Raw genomic sequence first — 19,389 nt, forward strand, 5'->3', positions numbered from 1 at the left:
TATTATGAGGTTCTGCAGCAGCAGAGGTGTATTATCAGGTTCTGCACAGTTGATTCTAGCATTTTCATTTTCGCCTCAGGCAGCAAAAAAGCTTGAATTGGCCCTGGTAGCTACTATATATTTTGCTCATAATATTGATTTTGAGTGTATGGTAACATTTATTATTAAAATGAGTGGACTTATGTGTGATTTAGCTCCTAGAAATTACCAAAATATTAAATAACCATCATCTTGTGCTTTATCATACTATACAACCTAATTCTGTATTTAAAGAGATATTACATTTCTACATTTATAGTGAGAGTGAATCTTCTAAGACAGGGATGATGGGAGTTCTAGTTTTGCAACAGCTAGAGGGCCGAAGCTTCCCCATGCCTGCTCTAAGGTGATTTCCAAAACGATGACTCATTTTGCATGTATTCCAAATAAAACCTCTGGTAATGTAAAGAAACTGTGTTTTTAACATTTTGTAATATTTTCCCTGATTAGCTCCAAGGGCATGTCAAAAACATTGGTCACGACTCTTGGAAGAAACATTAGCAGGGGAAAGGGCTGGGAATGTTCAGAATCAAGGAGTACTGTTATACTGCCATCTAGTGTGCACATGCAAGTATAATATCAAAGCAGCCGAATATTCAGCATAAATTAAATATTAGCAGCTATTCATAGAAGCTACCAGAAACTAATTCAATACATTTTAGAAAGAAAACAGATCCCATCCATGTCTAATGAAATATCCTATTCAATTTGGAGCATAACTTGTTTTGTAATGCTCACAGGCTGCATATTGTTCTATCCTCTGGGAAGAAGCTGAGCACAACTTCACAAATACTCATGATAAAACAAGTAATATGTCCCAACTCATACATTACATTGATGCTTTTTTTTTATATTTTCCATTGAATTACATTATAGTTTTATAAAACAATAGGGTACACGACACAGCTAGGGTCCACAGGCATCATTGAGCTGCACGGAGGAACTTATTGAAGAGATGTGTGAAAAGCTGGCAGTGGCAAAAGTATCATGTAGGTAAAGCAATTGCCAAGCCCTGGGACCAGAGGACTCCCAAAAATATTTAGTGCCCATAACACCACAATTTAGATTTTAGAGAGACAAATATATCTGAAAGTTAGGCTGCAACTAAATTTGCAAATATCTGGGGAAAATGGCTGAGGTGTCCAGGACTGGAGAGCCTCATCGCTACATAGAGCTGTGTGCCTTAGGACATGCTAGTGTACAGGGCTCATGCCAGGTTCAGTCTTTGGATGGATGACGGAATCTGCCCGTGCATAGAGTGGAGTCTATGACACGGACAGAGACCCGCGCGCCACAGTCAGCCAGCAGGGGGCGAAAGCGCAACAGGTTATCCGTCGCCATTCCGCAGTGTGCACGTACCCTAAGACAGTAAACCCAGCAATGCTGCTGCAGAAGCTGCATAGACAACCTATAATAAAACACCCAGCAGACATCTAGACTAGGGTTTCTGAGGGTATGGCGGGAGGCATCAGGAAACAAGAGGAGAGGATGTAAATTTAAAAATCAAGTCAGGGCTAAGCAGTTAGAGCACTGTCGGCTCCTCTCACATGAAGCCAACAGCGCAATGTGTGATGAAGTAAACGGCTCTGTGAGACAGCGCTGCAGCTGACCAACACACTTTCTGCTTAACTTTCTTCTAAACGCTCTGTGCTCGACGTAAATCAGTCGACTGTTGTGTGCAGATGCGGCATTATGTGTAGCACAGGCCATGCTTCCCCATCTGTGTGGTGTCCTGTGACCTCCGCACGGCCTGTGTGTGTCCTCCCTCATTCTTCTCCCTGTGCAGCGTCCTCTCCATGCTTATCTGTACACCCCTGCTGGTAATCCTGTCTATGTCCTCTCGCTCGTGTCTGTCTGTCTATCTATCTATCTTTCTCCTCTTTCCTCTATTTATTTATCTTTCTCCCATCTTTGCAGAAGATATGAGCAGCACATGTATTTAAAAATGCAGTCAAGTGCCAGTAGACAGATCCTTGACCAGGGTTAGCTAATGAACAGATGACCAGCAGCACACCATAAATGTACAAAACAAACAGCGGCAAGCAGCACAAGTGATCCACAATGTGTCGGTGATAAAATCACCATTTTCAAGTGTAGTGTATCTTCTATGTATCTAAGCAAAAAAGAGAAAGTCCTGCAGCACTCCTCAAATGAAAAACAGATGGTGCCAAGCAGTATGCAATCGAAGGGCAAGTGCTCAGTATAAAAAAAAAAAAAAAAAAAAAAAAAAACAGCAGCACTTAAGCTATTTTTTTGTCTACCACCCCTATCTATTCATATAAAAATACTGAATAAAATTGAGGAGGTATACCTGGTCACAAGAGGCATACAGTATGTCTGCAGGGATGCATGCCCGTCTACAAGGGGCATATCTGGCTGCAGGGGATGGGACAGTCTTGCCACAAGGGGGCGTATCTGCATATCTGTATGCAGGGTGGTATACCTGGCTACAATTGGCATATTTAGCTGCAGAAGTTATATATTGCTACAAGTGGCATACCTGGCTACATGAGGCAAATCTGGATGCAGGGTAGCATACCTGAGAATAAGGGCATGTGTGTCTGCAGTGGACCTACCTGACTATAGGAGGGCATACCTGGCTATTGGCTATAAGGATCATATCTGGCTGCAGGGGGCACAACTTACTACAATAGACATACCTGGCACCAGGGGCCATTGTATCTGACTACAGGAGGCATACTTGGCCACACAGGGCATTTCTGTCTAAAGGAGGCATATCTGGCTACAAGAAGCATTGCCTCAAGCTACAGGGGACATATCTGGCTACAAGGGGCATTATTAATTGATACAGGGGGCATTGTTTAAGACTACAGAGGGTACTGAGAAAGAGGGCATTATTATTTGACATTACTTGAGCATTATTACTGGGACTTCCAGACAAGTCACATTTTTATGAGGGGATCTGATCTGGGAATCAAATGCTGACAGAGACTTATACAGAGACTATGGCGGCAGTATGATCTCAGCCTTTTTTTTTTTTTCATGAAAGAATTTAATATTTTATTGAAGTTCACTGCATACCGAATAAGATGTCTTAAAGCACTAAAGCATTAAGAAGATTGAGTTTGCTCCTCCCCAAAATATTTTCTCTTCTTACACTACATCCTTTATTTAGGGCTTTTATCTTTAGAGTTTTCTGGAGAAGATCTTGAGGTTCTAACCCCTCAAAAAAGAAATCTTCATTAAAGATTGGGTTATGGCTTCCTCGGATCAGTGTGCTTCTTTGCTTTTGATTTTTGCCAGGTACTAATGATATGGAAATGTAGCAGCTAATGTTTTTGGGATCTACAGACTGTTTGTATAGTCCTTCTGCACTCACAAGACGAATACAGATTTTCAGGTCGATATTCAGTGGACAACCTTAAGATTCCTCCTGTGTCTAGAGTTATAGTATTATCCATTGGGAATTGTCCTGGGGACAACAGAAAACCAGTGTTGGAATGTATGGGAGAGTGATATGCCTACTCTTGGGATGCTCTTCTGGTGACACAAGGACTACTGTCTGTTGAGCTATCCTCATCAGTAGAGACTGAACTGTTCCTAAGAGCAGAAAATTTGTAACCAACCCTGAATGCCCTGGACAATTTATTGTCCTGGTTGAAGGCTTTTAACAGCGCCATTGGGAGAGATCTTTGGAGCAGAGGGGAGCTAAAAGGAGATGAATCAGTAGATGATGTTGTGTCACTATCTAAAGTTCCAGAACGCTTAAGAGGTCGTAACTTTAGAGTGCTGCAGCTGTTTGCTGAAGAAATACCTTTACAAGATATAGTATTAGAGCGAGACCGAGGCAGCAGAATGGGTGGATTACCAGGGTCATTGTGAAATAGTGATTCTTTTCTTCTTGTATTAGGACTTTCTAGTAAAGTACAAAAACCATAGCAGGTCTGTGTTTTTGCAAGATAGGGCAATGACAAAGCAGCCTGTGACTGGGGATCAGCATTAGTATTCTCCTCTTCGAAAGTATCTTCTATACTGTCAACCTGAATGGTATGAGCATCAAATAATCTTGGTCTTACTTCAAACACTGACATGTTGAGGTCAGGAATGGACAGGTACTGTGGATTTATATTGAGCTCTTTTTGAGTTTGGTGTCTGGGAGGTATACAAAATTCAGGAATCCGATCCGGTGTCAAGACATTTGTAAAAGTAGGAAGGGAATTCCTAAGCCTCTCTTTTCAAACCATGGTAAGCATACAAATTTTAGGGTCAGGATAAGCTTAGTGACATCGACATTCACGGGTAAAGATGAGGCTCGACGTGCTCATCACTGTCTCGCCTACTCCTGAGCGGCTCTTCCTCGTCATGTTGGAGTCTGTGGTGGCAGATCTCCTGAACAGGTTCCTGGGGGATTATGTGGAGAACCTGGACAGGTCTCGGCTGAAGCTGGGCATCTGGGGGGGGGGGGGGGGGGCAGTATGATCTCAGCCTTATTTCGTTAGATTGCAACCTTGGGGGTACTCGACTGGAACATCTCACCACATCGGGGTACTTGACTTAAAAAGGTCGAGAAACACGGATCTAGATTATCAAGATATTTTTCAACCAGCATTAGAGCAAGGGTGTTTGATAACAGAATATACAGTATGCAATTATTATTTTATGAGGATACTGATGCTAGCCAAGAACCTAACAAGGGATTTCCTTTCTATCACTTACAGGAAGTGGTATCAGAAGATGATTCATGTCCTCAGCCCAATAATCCTATACTGACTACTGGAACATCAATCTAACGCTCTCATTTCTGTAACATTAAAAACCTCATAAGAAACATATAAATTCTATTGTGTGAGGGTATTTTTTCAATAATGGGCCCCTTTTATACATGAAAGGTTATATGACAAGTAAACAGAAAGGTCACAGATAATACAACAGTTTTAGACAGGTTAGTGAGAGAATCCTACTATTTCACAGTCACTTAAACTTCCACCTCTGCAAATATATTATTTGCACACAGAAGTAGAGAAAAGGTGTTAATATAAACAAATGTTTTCTTAACACAGACATAGCAAACAGTAAGACACATGGGGATAAAACATGTGAGTGCTAGTAAAGCATAAGCTTGGTGCTACCTGTGCTGACCCCACAAATGTAATCGAAAAGCTCATGCACTGGTTTCCCCGTCAGTTCTTCCAACTTACGAAGAGTCTGAAGTGCTACAATTCCTCTAAGCAAAGAAAGGAAAAAGAAATCAGAAAGTCACATTTTCAGTGCTATGCTGGCCACCATTTTACATAGCATTTTATTTAGTTATGAGCAGTATAAGCCAGTTAAATTTTTACCTGGTTCCTCCACCATCGATGGTGAGCACCCTAATTCCTCTGCCCTTAACAGGGTCATTGTAACCAATCAGGGCTAAAGCCTCTCTAACAGCAGCTCGCAGAGTTTCATCATGTGCTTGGCGTAGTCGCAGTAAGTAAGGAATGGCTTTTTCCTAGAATGTAAAGGGGAAAAAATATTCATTGAAAAAGGACATTAATAGTATATGTGGTAGTATTAAACCTTTATAAATCTATTTGAAACAAGTAAAAAAAAAAAATGTTAAAACATAGAATTTACTAAGTAATTGAAAAGATGACGCGGTTGCCACTTATCTCCTAGCACTATGCCAATGCCTGCAATTAACAAAAAATTAAGTGTACCTAGTGAAGTAAAGTAACAATCTGACTTCCTCTAGATCTGGAGTGTTGCTTTCATTAGTTTGGGTTCTAGTCTTTGTGGAGTGGGAAAGTGGACAACGTCAACCTGATGGATACAAGGGTGCTGCTTAAGCCTTTATTTATGCCACCAATGTCTGTGACGAGACAGCCTATTTAAAAGGATTATTCTAAAATTAAAACTAATTACCTATTCACAGGATAGGGAATATGTATCTAATTGGTAAGGATCTGACCGCTCTGACTCCCACCGGTCACAACAACATGTGAATCCCATGTGAATGGGGCTGTAGTGCACATGCTCAGCCACCAGGAACAGGGGCGCGGACTCACAGTCCGCTCGATTCATTATTTTTTTTCTCTTAAAGTTACGCCGAAAACCTACTCCAGCCCTCAGCTGGCGTAGGTTTTCGGTCGTGCGCACCGGAGCGTACAGGATTTATGTAAAAGGAGTCCGCCTCTACATAAATCTTGGTAGCACCGGAGCGTAAAAAACGTCGGACTTAATAAATGTCCCCCAATGTCTATTACTCTAGAATTTGACAACTTCTCCTCGCTCATTCTTGAGATCGGTCAGTCTGAACATTCAGAACTCAACTGCTCAAATCTTTTGATCGCTATGAGATATACGTTTTTTTATATCCATATACCATATTGATAAAACTGCCCACTGTAGCATGTACAACATTTTTAGTAACATAATCAGTTTATACCTTAACTGCGACTCCTCTGGTTTCAGGAAACTCTAGAAGGTGACAGCTCAATTCTTCAACACGACTGATGCATAATCTCCGGTCAGAGGCTCTTCGCAGTGACTGAACTAAAGATCTTGTTCTGTTATCGACACTCACACGTGCAATAATCTAGAAGTAACACAGCAGAAGATCTATCCATTAACTCCAATCTGTCAAAGAACATGTTAATGTTAAAGGGGTTGTCCGACATTAAGAATTTTTTTAATATGAGGTATATAGTAGAAAAGAGGCTGTCACTCAGCACGGGTAACAGACGAACGTTTTCTCGCTTCAACAGCGCATCATCAGGTCAGACCTGATGATGCGCTGTTGAAGTGAGAAAACGTTCGTCTGTTACCCTCCGCTGTTCTACCTTCCCCCTTCCTTGCTTATGTTCACAGTGTGACTACGATTAAAGACTGCATCGGCTAATCCGTGGTGAGTGACCGCCTCTTTTCTACTATATACCTCACTTTGAATTTGATCCTGTTCTGGCGAGGAGCACCTCCACTAGCCTATTTATACACACTGTGCATGTGGTTACATAGACGCTTAGTCTGAATCAACCATCGCCTGTTGACTGCGTTGTAGTGGCGGCCGCACACCTGTGTACTTACTAGTATTTTTTTAATATATTGCTGCTGGTGCATATAAAACAAACTTGTTATGCTTACCTGTCTGCACTCTCCCGGTGTCCTGTTGTGGTGTCCTGCAGACTGCAAAACCTCCACTTCCAAGACAAACTCGTCTCGGGAATGACAGCTCGCTCAGCCAATCACTAGCCGCAGCGCTGTCCTAACTCAGTGATTAACTGAGCAAGCTGTCATTCCAGAGACGAGTTTGTCTTGGAAGTGGAAGTTTTGCAGTCCGCAGGACACCACAACAGGACACCGGGGGAGTACAGACAGGTAAGCATAACAAGTTCATTGTTTTATATGCACCAGCAGCAATATATTAAAAAATGCTTAATGCCAGACAACTCCTTTAATACTTGAATGGTGTTTGAATATGATCTGTTATGCAAAGACATGGAAATAACTACAGTAAAAAGGTTTATATCTGGAATACTTTTTAGACATGAACTAGGAGCAGCTGTATATAATAATCATAAGGTAGATGGACTGCTTTGTTCTATTTTGTGTTGGCTTACACTGGAGCATTAGAGGATCCCAAGCTCATCTGTAGGCCCATGTTCGGGACAATAATCACTTATCAGTAGCGGAACATAATGTGGGCAGTTCAGGCAAGCACCCGAGGTTCCTGGGTGGCCCAGAGCCACCCAAACTGCTCACAATTGATCTTGTCCTGCAGCTGCACACGATTTGGGGGCCACTGGCAGATACTCCAGTGGGCCCTGAGCAAACTGTAGCTACAGGGCTGTCCCTGAGCAATTAGCCAATGATCATACCTTGTAAAGTTCAAGCGATCAGCCATTGAGCAGGAAAAGTTTTATTTTTTTTTCTTTCCTGACAATCTTTCCCGTTCACTTTTGCACAGAAGAAACATTTTCCTCTGCAGTCTCATACCCAGATCATCCATTTCCTAAACAAAACTCAGGCCCTCTAGAGGTACAATGCCCTCTGAATTCTCAAATTTTATTTGACGGAAATGTCTGCCCCTTCATTACCAAGGGAAACCACCTCGCTTTGTCAGACAAACAGACAGTTTCATGTCAATCAGAGCCAGTTTTCCTTGGTAACTAAGGGACCATTTACACAGAAAGATTATCTGACAGATTATCGGCCCAAGATTTGAAGCTAAAGCCAGGAATGGATTCGAAAAGAGGAGAAATCTCAGGCTTTCCTTTATGACCTGATCTCTGTTTATAGTCTGTTCCTGGCTTTGGCTTCAAATCTTTGGCAGATAATCTTTCTGTGTAAATGGACCCTAAATCATGTAGCTGTTACATCAAAAAGCAGACATTGGACTATGCAGGGAAGAAAAGCTGTATACAGCTCTGGAAAACAATGAAGAGACCACTGAAAAATTATCAGTTTCTCTAGTTTTATTTTTAATTTTACAAAATCCTGTCAAGATTTTTTAACACATGACTCAGAGTGCTCAGCTCTGATTGGCTGAACAAGATGTAAGCCATCTAACAGTTTTACAGAGTCAGTTAGACATCACAGGAGACAAAGTGCATCATGGGAAAGACCAAACCAGGATGAAAAGGAAAAAATGAAGACACCAACTGGAGCTTCAGGGACCTGCAAACAGCGGGAAATTCAAATGGAGACAGACTCAGAAGGGATAGTAAAGGCCCTATTCCACAAACAGATCTGACGACAGATTATCTGCCAAAGATTTGAAGCCAAACCCAGGAGTGGATTTGAAAATAGGAGAAATCCAGTCTTTCCTTTATGACCTGTTCTCTGATTATAGTCTGTTCCTGGGTTTGGCTTCAAATCTCTGGCAGATAATCTGTCATCAGATCTGTTGGTGGAATAGGGCCTTAAGTGTGAAACCTATGTTTATAATTGATTGTTTTTTTTATCAGTGCCGGAGTACCCCTTTAAAGAGAATCTGTTAGCTGTAACTCCTGCTCCAAAGAGCTGTCACTGCAAGATAGCTGTGACAGATAGATAGGACAAGCACATATGGTACCATATATATATATATATACACACTTTTATTCTCTGATGGAAGCAGTCAAGAGACTTTCCCTAGCTCATGATCTGCTAAAGGATATAATGTTTCCTCTCCCCAATCCCTGCCTAACACTTGGTAGTTTCCCGTATGTGAAGGGGGGGGGGGGGGAGAGGTGTCAGACTCCCTTCACATGTCTGTGTCAGTTTTTCCTGTCAGGAAATTCTGTTCAGGAGGCCTCAAAATGCTTCAGGAAACCATAATGAAAGGCTTTCAGGATTTCCTGATCAGAAAAAAAAGTGGTCTAGCATGCCAACATACATCACCCCTCGTGTACCATGCCACCGTCTCCCCCTTGTGTACCATGCCACCATCTCCTCCTTGTGTACCATTCCACCGCCTCCCCTCATGCCATGTGTCATCCTCTAATCTGTTGCAGAACTACAATTCTCATTATGTGATGTAGTCCTGCATATTACCACACATCATGCTGGGAGATGTAGTTCTACAGCCTTCCCTATACACCATGCAGGGAGATGTAGACCTGCATATTACCCCACACCATGATGGGAGATGTACTTGTACTGTGCCACTGCCTCCTCCCTCCTATAATGTGTCATCCTCTCACCTGTTGCGTGGTTGTACTTCTGCAACCAGGAGAGCAGCAGGCTGCAAAACTACAACTCCCATCATGAACTCTCAGCAGGTGGCAGCAGGCTGACCACCCCTGAGGTTCCGGGGGGGAGGGGTTGGGGTTGGGGATTTCTGGATGAAAATAGGACAGGATCTAAAAAATCCGGACCTATTTTCTGAAACGGACACCCTTTAGGAAAAGTTTACTAGTTTACTAGTGTATCCCTATGGTTCTGGAAATCTGTCCCGATTTCCTGATAAAAAATCCGGGTGGTGTGAAGAGGGTCTTACAGCTTGCTGCACTTCAGGAGCTCAGGAAAGCCTCTCTTTGTACTACAGAATAAACTGTCCCTGAAATACAGCTGGATATACAAAAGATCCCATGTGTCTCCTCGACATAACACATTTCTATCAGTGTCAGCAGTTTGGAATATAAATTACAGTTGACAGATTCTCTTTAAGCATTATCAAAGAGTATTCCCATTGGGACATTTATGGCATATCTGCAGAATATGCCACAGATATCCGATAGATGCTGGTTTCACCTTGGGACCTGCACCTATCTCAAGATTCAGTCACACATACCAAAATAGGGTACTGATAAAAAGCAGAGACTATGGTGCAAAAAAAATAAATAAAAAATCTCCTCCAGCAGCATGTCATGGGGTCGGGCCGTCAGCGAGGTTTGCTGCTGCTCACAGAGGTGGGTTGTTGTGTCTCCCGTGACTGCAGAGGCCCTCAGTAAGCACCGGGGCCTGGGAGGGAGGGTGTCCGCTGTGATGCCTTTTACTTTTACAGCCCAGACGCCCCACCCCCCCACCCCACCCCATGTACTGGCAATCTGGGCAGCCCGCTGGTCTGCCAGATTGTCAGTCTGGTCGTGGAGGAAGAGCAGCAGTGCAGTTCTCCCAGACGGGGAGAATTGCACAGTGATAGAAAGTGGTGGGGTAGGGGGCATCGACGGGCCTCCCCTAGCTAGGGGCCCGGTCACCATGGGGACCGGTGTGACCCCTATAGCTACGCCACTGCTGCAAGCATTCTTTGTGGTGCTTATGGAGGACCTACCTTTTCCCTCTGAAGAGACAGACGCTTTGTTTTTTCATCAACACTTTTATCTTTACTTATTTCTTGCTCAGTCTTAGACTCTGCTTCATCACTTTCTGGTTCTTTTGCCTTTTCCTCAAAGGCAAGCTTCTGCTCGGGCCTGAACTTGGGCACCAGACCACCAAGATAGCTACCCACAAAAGCATGAACATTACTGGACTGATTTGATAGAAAGTTTGAAATACTTTTCTTAGCAGAACTTGCACTGTCTTCAGGTTCAGGGGCTAAGTCTTTTTCACCGTTTATATCAATACTGTGACCTTTATCATTCTGTGCAATGTTATTTCTCTCCATGCTTGCTTCGCTTGCAAAGTAGGAGTTTATATGATGGGCCAAGAAATTATATGTCTCCCCAAAGTTAGTGGCAATATAGCTGGCATGGAAAAGACCTGTTTTGGGCTCTGTGTTTTCTTGTGATAAATCCGCTGAGTTGTCTTGGGTGATCAGAGAGGTAGATTCAGCAGCACTATTGGATTTCTTAGCCTGAGTTGGAAGTGGTTCTTTGCTAGTATTCTGAACGTCTCCTTTACCAGAGTTGCATTGCGTTGCGCTCACTTCCCTTATTTGGACAGTTTCTTCTTTGCCAATACTGGCAGGATTTGGCTTTGGGCGTACAATACGTGAAAGCAAGTCTCCATGTGTGCTTGAGACAGCTTTAGTGACAGAATCAAAAGTATTCTTAATCCGTGACATAGACGCCTTTGCTATAGTTATTCCCTTTGATGTTGTGGTGCTGAGTTTAGAACTTATGGGGTAATAATATCCTTGGGATTTGGTATGAATAAATTGCCTTCCTCCTCCTGCCCTGTACTGAGATATACGTGGTTGACACCTAGAGATAAAGCTACTACAGCGGGTGCTGGAGTACAGGCTAAAGTGTCTGCAGCAGGAGTATACTAGACTTAAGTTAGGACTTCTCCAAATACTCCTTTTAGAGGTCAGGAAATACAGATATGAATCCAACAGCAACAACACGGACATTACTTAGATTATTCACAAGTGTTCATACGCATTATAACCATCTGAAACAAGAAAAAAAATAAAAGTCAATGACACAATATAAAAGGGCTCTGTAGTGTCTATCATCTGAATTATGCAACTTGGTATTACATGATACTCCCAGGACTGATCCCTAATGGACTGCGGATGCTGGATCTTACACAATGCATAACTATAGAGCAGATGCATTACACATACACCCCTAGATAAATGCCTAGACAGCTGTTCTTTTAAAAAAATCTTTTTGGGGGTTGATTTTTTTTAATATGTATATTTTTACACCCTCAAGGCTTTTGCAAACCTAAAATGGTCACGGGAAAATATTTTAGTGAAAAAGATTCACAAAATGCTTACTAATTTCTGGGGCCTGTAACCAAGTGAAATAACAAGCTATGCACAGGGTATTAAAGCAACTGTACCACTTCAATCACAATAACAAGATTTACATATGACCTTATAGGTGCACCGGTTCCCAGGATCTTGGCTGTTATCCAGATATGCAAACAAGTTGGTGCACTGGAGGCGGGCCTGATGCCCCCAGAATACCCGCCCCCCCCTTCCCCAGGTGACATGTCTTCTCTTCTTACTCTGTACCACCTTCAGTTTCGTGAAGCCTGACCTCAAGCACTGTCATTACAGCGAGGCCAGCATGCCTCCTCTCTCTGTTCGAAGAAACTGGCATATAAATTCTCTGAGCAGAGAGCGGAGGCAAGCGAGACATCACATTGAGACAGTGAGGCAGGCATAATTCCAAGCGAAGTCTGCGGCACGAGTTCAGCTAAGAATTTCCGCCTGTGAGAATGGGCCCTTAGGCTGGAAACACACACAGCTGTTTTTTGTGTGTGTGTGTGTAGAAAACTACCACTGAAGTTTTTGTGCCAAAACCAGAAGAGGATCCAACAGGAAAGAGATGTACAAGTCTTCCATTTCCCATCCCACTTGAACCCACTTCTGGTTTTGGCACAAAAACTGTAGTGGGAGTTTTCCATCAAACTGCTGTGTTTCTTTCCAGCCTCAGAGTTAATTGGGGGGCTCCAGCTCGACAGAGTGACAAACCATTGGGTCCTCAGTTTGTAAATCACTTGCGGCCACGGGTTGTATTATGCCTCCTATCAAAAGAGACCATTCTCTTTCTCCAACATCCCAATGTACAAGTAATGTCAGTAATGTCACAGGGTGCGCTAAGTAGGGAAGAAGAGAAGATGAGAGATGACAGCATGAGAGCTGGGAGCAAGAAGAAGGAAAGTGAGTCTAGACATTTTTGTTGATGTTGTTTAATTAAAAAGAGGAAACTACCTACAGGCAGGATCCTACCTTCAAGGGGTATACCTACATCATGTTAGCCACATAGGGGTTAGCACCCACTGGGAAGCCTACCAACTGGGAAAAGTACCTACAAGGAGATGGGTGGATGCTACCTATTGGGGGGCCTATCTACAGGAAAAGAATAGCTAGAGGGGTTATACTAGCTATAGAGGGGACATGCCTACAAGGAGACACTACAGGAAGGATACTACTCACAAGAGAGGCCTACCTACAGGGGATCCTGTCTAAAAGGAGACCTACCAACCTATGTAATAAAGAAACTTGGGTACCAAGTGGCCTACCTGCTTAAAGAAGGCAAAAAAGAAAAAGTGTGGAGCCCAAGAGGTTTGGCAGCTTCTGTGAAGAGGAGTCATGGCTGGGAAGAAATGCTCATAGCAATCTGGGCCAGGTAGAGTCAAGGCCCTATTCCAACAAACTATTATAGGGCATACTTGGAGTAATAGCGCATTTTAAAAGACCTACATGCAGCCTACATGCACAATGGCAGCTGTTTGTGGTCTTTCAACATGTTAAAACGACCCTATCATGACAGAGATGGTCTGCTACTCGTCGACTTCAATGGACTCCCTGCTCGCTGTCTGTGTAATAGCATTGTAGTCTCTTACACAGTTTATGTGGTCTGTAGTGATAAAGATAGCGGTCATGGTGTGATGGTATTATGTAGTGGTGTAATTGGTAATATATTTCATATGTTTTAAAGTTCATCACTGTAGTGAATTTGCATGCAGCCAACCTCAGAAACACAGTGACTATTAAAACTAGACACAAGAGGGGTCCTACTCTGGTTCAGGGACCCACTGGGCGATTTTACTTCTTCCTTTACAACAGATAAAGCTATTGTTCATAACAGATGGGTTCGAATATTTCAGAAATTAAGTCTGCAGAATTGTGAATACAGCTCTGGACTATAATTCATACTGTAATTCAGGATCAATACAAAATAAACAAATATAGCTTTACAGTTACTCCCTTCTTCTAACGTACCTAATGTATACATCACTATACAGGATGAGATTACTTAAAGGGGTTGTCCAGCGAAAAAATGTTTTCTTTCTAATCAACTGGTATCAGAAAGTTAAATAGATTTGTAATTTACTTCTATTTAAAAATCTCAAGTCTTTCCATACTTATTAGCTACTATATATCCTGCAGGAAGTGTTGTTTGTTTACATTCAGAAACATTGCTCTCTGCTGACATCTCTGGCGGAGTCAGGAACTGTCCTGAGCAGGAGAGGTTTTCTATGGGGACTTGCTGCTGCTCTGGACAGTTCCTGACTCCGCCAGAGATGTCAGTAGAGAGCAATGTTTCTGAATGTAAACAAACAACACTTCCTGCAGGATATATAGTAGCTTATAAGTATGGGAAGACTTGAGATTTTTAAATAGAAGTAAATTACAAATCTATTTAACTTTCTGAAACCAGTTGATTTGAAAGAAATTTTTTTTTCGCTGGACAACCCCTTTAATGATAGACATGGAGACATGTAGGTTTATATAACAGCTGTAGACACTAAATGGTTTTAAAGCACTGCCATTTGCAAAGTAGATGCCCTATAGGGATTACATAGTTGCAAAGGTTATTAAGACCCTTACCATGTTATAATTCCTATTTCCATTTCCTATAAAAGCAGCCTTTACCAAACATCAAGCTCTACAGCGAGTTATAACCCTAACAATACTTACTAGTAAAGCGTCAGATGATTCCCCTATGTTTGCCAGTATATACACAGGTTTGTTTCAGACTGAACTCACATAGTCAGCTATAAAAGCCCAGGTCATGTGGTACACAACCCTTTCATCCTTCCAGCAAAAGGATTATCAGGCTTATAATATATTAGAATACCACGCATAGTCACGTACAGCAGATATCACAGCAAATATCAAACAAACATCTCAATAATTCAACCCTCCTTGGTAAAGTCCCTGATCTGTCCTGGTATGTAAACTTTTTACTAAACCACTACAACCACTAGATCTGTTTCTGGGAGAAATGTAACAAATTGTATTTTAGGGTACAAACCCACACACCGTATACACAGCAGATACGCAGCAAAAACGCAGCAGATTTGAAGCAGATTTGGTGGTGCAGATTTGATGCTGTGTCCAGTTATTTAGATCTAATCTGCTGCGTGTTTGTTGCGTGTTTGTAGCGTATTCGCTGCGTATCGCAGCAGTAAATAAGCTGCGTATACGGTGTGTGGGTTTGTACCCGAAAGCTGTTTCTGTTGCTACTGATATGGTTGTCACTTACTCTGCCCAGATTCACAAAACTACCTAATATTTTCTGACACCTATTCTAGAAAAGCTTGGTCACAGACATAAAAACACTCTGTTTCCTACTTTTTTTCTTTATTGTAAGGCCCCTCGCACCTGCAATCATGGATCTGTAATTGTGGACAGTATAGTACCAACTGATTTGAATAGACCCTTTTATGCATCCGTAGTTGCTACATATCTGTAAAAGGGTCCTGACCCCTGACTCACAGATCCACCCATTTTAACCTATAGGTCCCTGCGGATGGATACACATCTGAACCCTGTTTGTCGTTGTGGGACTGCAATAACTGATGTATGAATAGGGCCTATGTCTGTTCACATGTACAGGATCTGCAGCAGATTTGATGCAGTCATTTAGTTACACTGATATCTGCGCTATCAAATCTGCTGCGGATGGTTAATGTGAATTTAACCATTGTTAAACGTGACACCATGGTACAAAGGTTGTGGAGAATGTGTGATAGGAATACATGTAAAGGCATTCTGCTACAAGGCTCAAGATAGTAGTGGCTTATACTAAGTTATGTTTATGTGTGGTCATGTTACAGATCTCGGAAGAGACATTCCAATGGCTGGTCTACCAATGAAAGCTCAGCCTGCGGTGCACACCTCTGTCCTCTCCCAGGGGTGACGTCAGCAGCACACATGTGCCCTGGACCTGGCAGCATGCTCAGCTTGTCATGTGTGCCGTTAAGCTTTTACCATGAGGTGGGCTACATCTCACAACGTAACAGTTACTAAACCCTCCAGGCTGGTTTATTTTTTTTACCGTATACTCATATCACTAGTTGTACAGTGCCATCTGTTTTAGTGCAGATGCATCTATGTATTATACTACTGTAATTGCTGATAGCCCCTTAATGCGCGAGGAGGAATGTATGTCCCTGCCCACTCCATTGATTATCATTAGAAGGAGGGTTCCGGTGATGGGGGCAGTGCTACCAGCGGTGCTCCGCCAATGGATTCAACTTCTAACTGCATGGGAACAGCGCTGAGGAAAAAGGTAAGACACATACCTTCCACCTCAGCGCCCCATGCGCAATAGGGGGCTATTAGCAGGTTAGATTTGTTAAAGTGGTTGTCCAGGGAGCAAAAAACAGTTGAGGCCTTCTGCACAATGAAGCTCACTTCGTAAGATTCCAGATTTTGGAAGAAAGCCTTCCAAGACATGGAGGGACAGTTGCGATCATTGCGTGCAGGCGAAACTACGCTCGCGATGTCAAAAAGCTGCACAGTGTCTCCAATATTGCGTAGACACGGTGGAGCTGATTGACACTGCGTGCATGTGACCTGGATGGCTGCAAAATGTAAGTCTATGATGATAGTTATAATGACCAGGATTGGAGATAAAACTGATCCAAGCCCTTTACTGGTGTTAAGCGGACTGTTTGGGTTCTGCAACAAATGCTCAGCATTTAATACCCCACGGCGAAGCTGTATGTAGCCCTAGGGAGTCCTGGAAAACATGGATACAGCCTATGACTCCCTAGGGCAGCATCCAACTTCTGCAGCTGCGGGGAATCAGAAGCTGAATGTTCAGGTTCAGAGAACCTTGCCGAACCCAAACAATATGACAGGTACGCTAAACACTACCCTACTTTAGATTCTGAGGTCACTAAGGCTGGGTTCACACTGTCTTTTATTATCCGCTTTTTTTCAAAAAAGAACAGATAATAAAAATGGATGGAAAACTGATGTATTTGTGTGCATCCGTTTTGATCCATTTTTCTATTGACTTCCATTATAAAGAAACGGATCAAAGCGCATCCTTGTTTTTAACGTACACAAAGTGTACACTTTTTTATATAATGGAAGTACGTATCAAAACGGAGGCACCCAAATGCATCCGTTTTTTCATTAGTATCTTTGTAAAAAATTGATAACAAAAGTGGATGAAAAAAAATGTAGTGTGAACCCAGCTTAACAGAAAGCACCCACCCCTACAGTACAAACATAACAGTGCCTATATCACCCAAATAAACAGAAAAATGCGATGATATAAAAAGCAAACGTGAATTTCTCACACTCTACTCAGGGCAATAAAGGACACCCATGTGCCGTCTGTGAGGAGATCACGTCATCCGTGATTCATCAGTAAGTCAGGATCCACCCCAGGAAGAAGATCACTCAGGACTAAGCAAATGAATCAACAAAATACTATGTCCTCATACCTATGTGCTATACAAGTGCAATGTCTCTATATGACTATATCATGCTATGTACAAAACAACAATACCCGCATACAACTGTATGGTATACAAATACACTACCTCTCTGTGACCTACCCTTACTGTGTCATCTACCCCTATACGTATTATACACATACACTGTTCTAAAACCCCAAGTACAATTATCCTATATAACTATATGTACTAAGTATAATGGATCTATATTACTATAGAACTACAATGATCCTATATATCTATATGTACTGAGTATACTAGAGCTGTATTAGTATAGGTACAATAGGGGGAATAATAGTGTTATAGTAGAGCTGTCTGCTTTTGCCCATAACAACCAATCCCAGCTAAGCGTCTATATGTTCCCAGGCTCTGGCTCAGCTCTGGGTATTTGTTATAGACAACAAAGATAACGAGGACTGTTTAGAAACCCTGTACTAGTATAGTATATAGTAATACACATATATCCTATACCGTACACCCCACATACAGACACAGATACACTGCTCCTATATACCTATGTATATACTACACAGATACACTGGCCCTATATACCTATGTATATACTACACAGATACACTGCCCCTATATACCTATGTATATACTACACAGATACACTGCCCCTATATACCTATGTATATACTACACAGATACACTGCCCCTATATACCTATGTATATACTACACAGATACACTGCCCCTATATACCTATGTATATACTACACAGATACACTGCCCCTATATACCTATGTATATACTACACAGATAGACTGCCCCTATATACCTATGTATATACTACACAGATACACTGCCCCTATACCTATGTATATACTACACAGATACACTGCCCCTATACCTATGTATATACTACACAGATACACTGCCCCTATACCTATGTATATACTACACAGATACACTGCCCCTATACCTATGTATATACTACACAGATACACTGCCCCTATATACCTATGTATATACTACACAGATACACTGCCCCTATATACCTATGTATATACTACACAGATACACTGCCCCTATATACCTATGTATATACTACACAGATACACTGCCCCTATATACCTATGTATATACTACACAGATACACTGCCCCTATATACCTATGTATATACTACACAGATACACTGCCCCTATATACCTATGTATATACTACACAGATACACTGCCCCTATATACCTATGTATATACTACACAGATACACTGCCCCTATAGTACCTATGTATATACTACACAGATACACTGCCCTATGTACACGTATGTACAGCACAGCCCCACCCACAGGAGCTTATACCTAAGTACTCTGCCCCTTATAACCTGATACATGTACCTGTATGTAGTGTGCTGGTATGGCTGACAGGCCTGTCAGTGGCAGTCTCCCTAGATGAGAGCTATGTAGCAGAGCGGAGTGCTAGTGCTGGTAACTCACTCACAGGCAGCCACAGGAGGAGGAGGGGAAACCTGCAGCTCCGTCACTGGAGCCCGATGTGTGATCACATCAGCTGTGGCCTGACACTCGCCTGTTTTCTTTTCTCATCACGTGACTTACTCTAGGAACTAAGAAGAGGCAGAAAGGACAAACTTCTGCAATAAGCGTTTGTTTTGCCCTAGCTGTGAAAACAGCGCGATAAAATCCTCATAGAAAGGAATGGTGAGCTGCATGTGATCACACGTGTCATGTCACACACAGCAACTACATGGAAGAAGGAGACGTGATGCAAATGGAAAATATGTGGAAAGCTCAAAAATAATATAAGGCTGCCATCACACATGACAGCTTCTTTTGGAACTACCACTGCTGATTTTACTGTTTATTACGCCT

The 19,389-nt window shown here is 42.3% G+C and overlaps 1 protein-coding gene and 1 pseudogene across 3 annotated transcripts in view; both read right to left on the reverse strand.

The window, feature by feature from the left end:
• Positions 1-19,102, reverse strand: part of PNPLA8 (patatin like phospholipase domain containing 8) — a 43,351-nt gene extending 24,249 nt beyond the window's left edge. The window contains exons 1-5 of one of the 3 annotated variants that reach the window (XM_069976070.1): positions 19,001-19,102; positions 10,733-11,793; positions 6,428-6,577; positions 5,340-5,491; positions 5,130-5,224 (exon numbers count right to left, since the gene is read on the reverse strand). In XM_069976070.1, the coding sequence (XP_069832171.1) occupies positions 5,130-5,224; positions 5,340-5,491; positions 6,428-6,577; positions 10,733-11,752 (1,417 nt within the window). In that variant the 5' untranslated portion in view covers positions 11,753-11,793; positions 19,001-19,102. Of the gene's footprint in view, positions 1-5,129; positions 5,225-5,339; positions 5,492-6,427; positions 6,578-10,732; positions 11,794-18,897 lie in introns of all 3 variants that reach the window. The other 2 variants (XM_069976076.1, XM_069976063.1) reach the window with 2 other exon arrangements.
• LOC138771105 (C2 calcium-dependent domain-containing protein 4C-like) lies at positions 3,068-4,364 on the reverse strand (annotated as a pseudogene).
• Positions 19,103-19,389: the final 287 nt, after the last annotated feature.

Source organism: Dendropsophus ebraccatus, chromosome 1 (genome assembly GCF_027789765.1).
Source record: "Dendropsophus ebraccatus isolate aDenEbr1 chromosome 1, aDenEbr1.pat, whole genome shotgun sequence".
Lineage (NCBI taxonomy): Eukaryota > Metazoa > Chordata > Amphibia > Anura > Hylidae > Dendropsophus > Dendropsophus ebraccatus.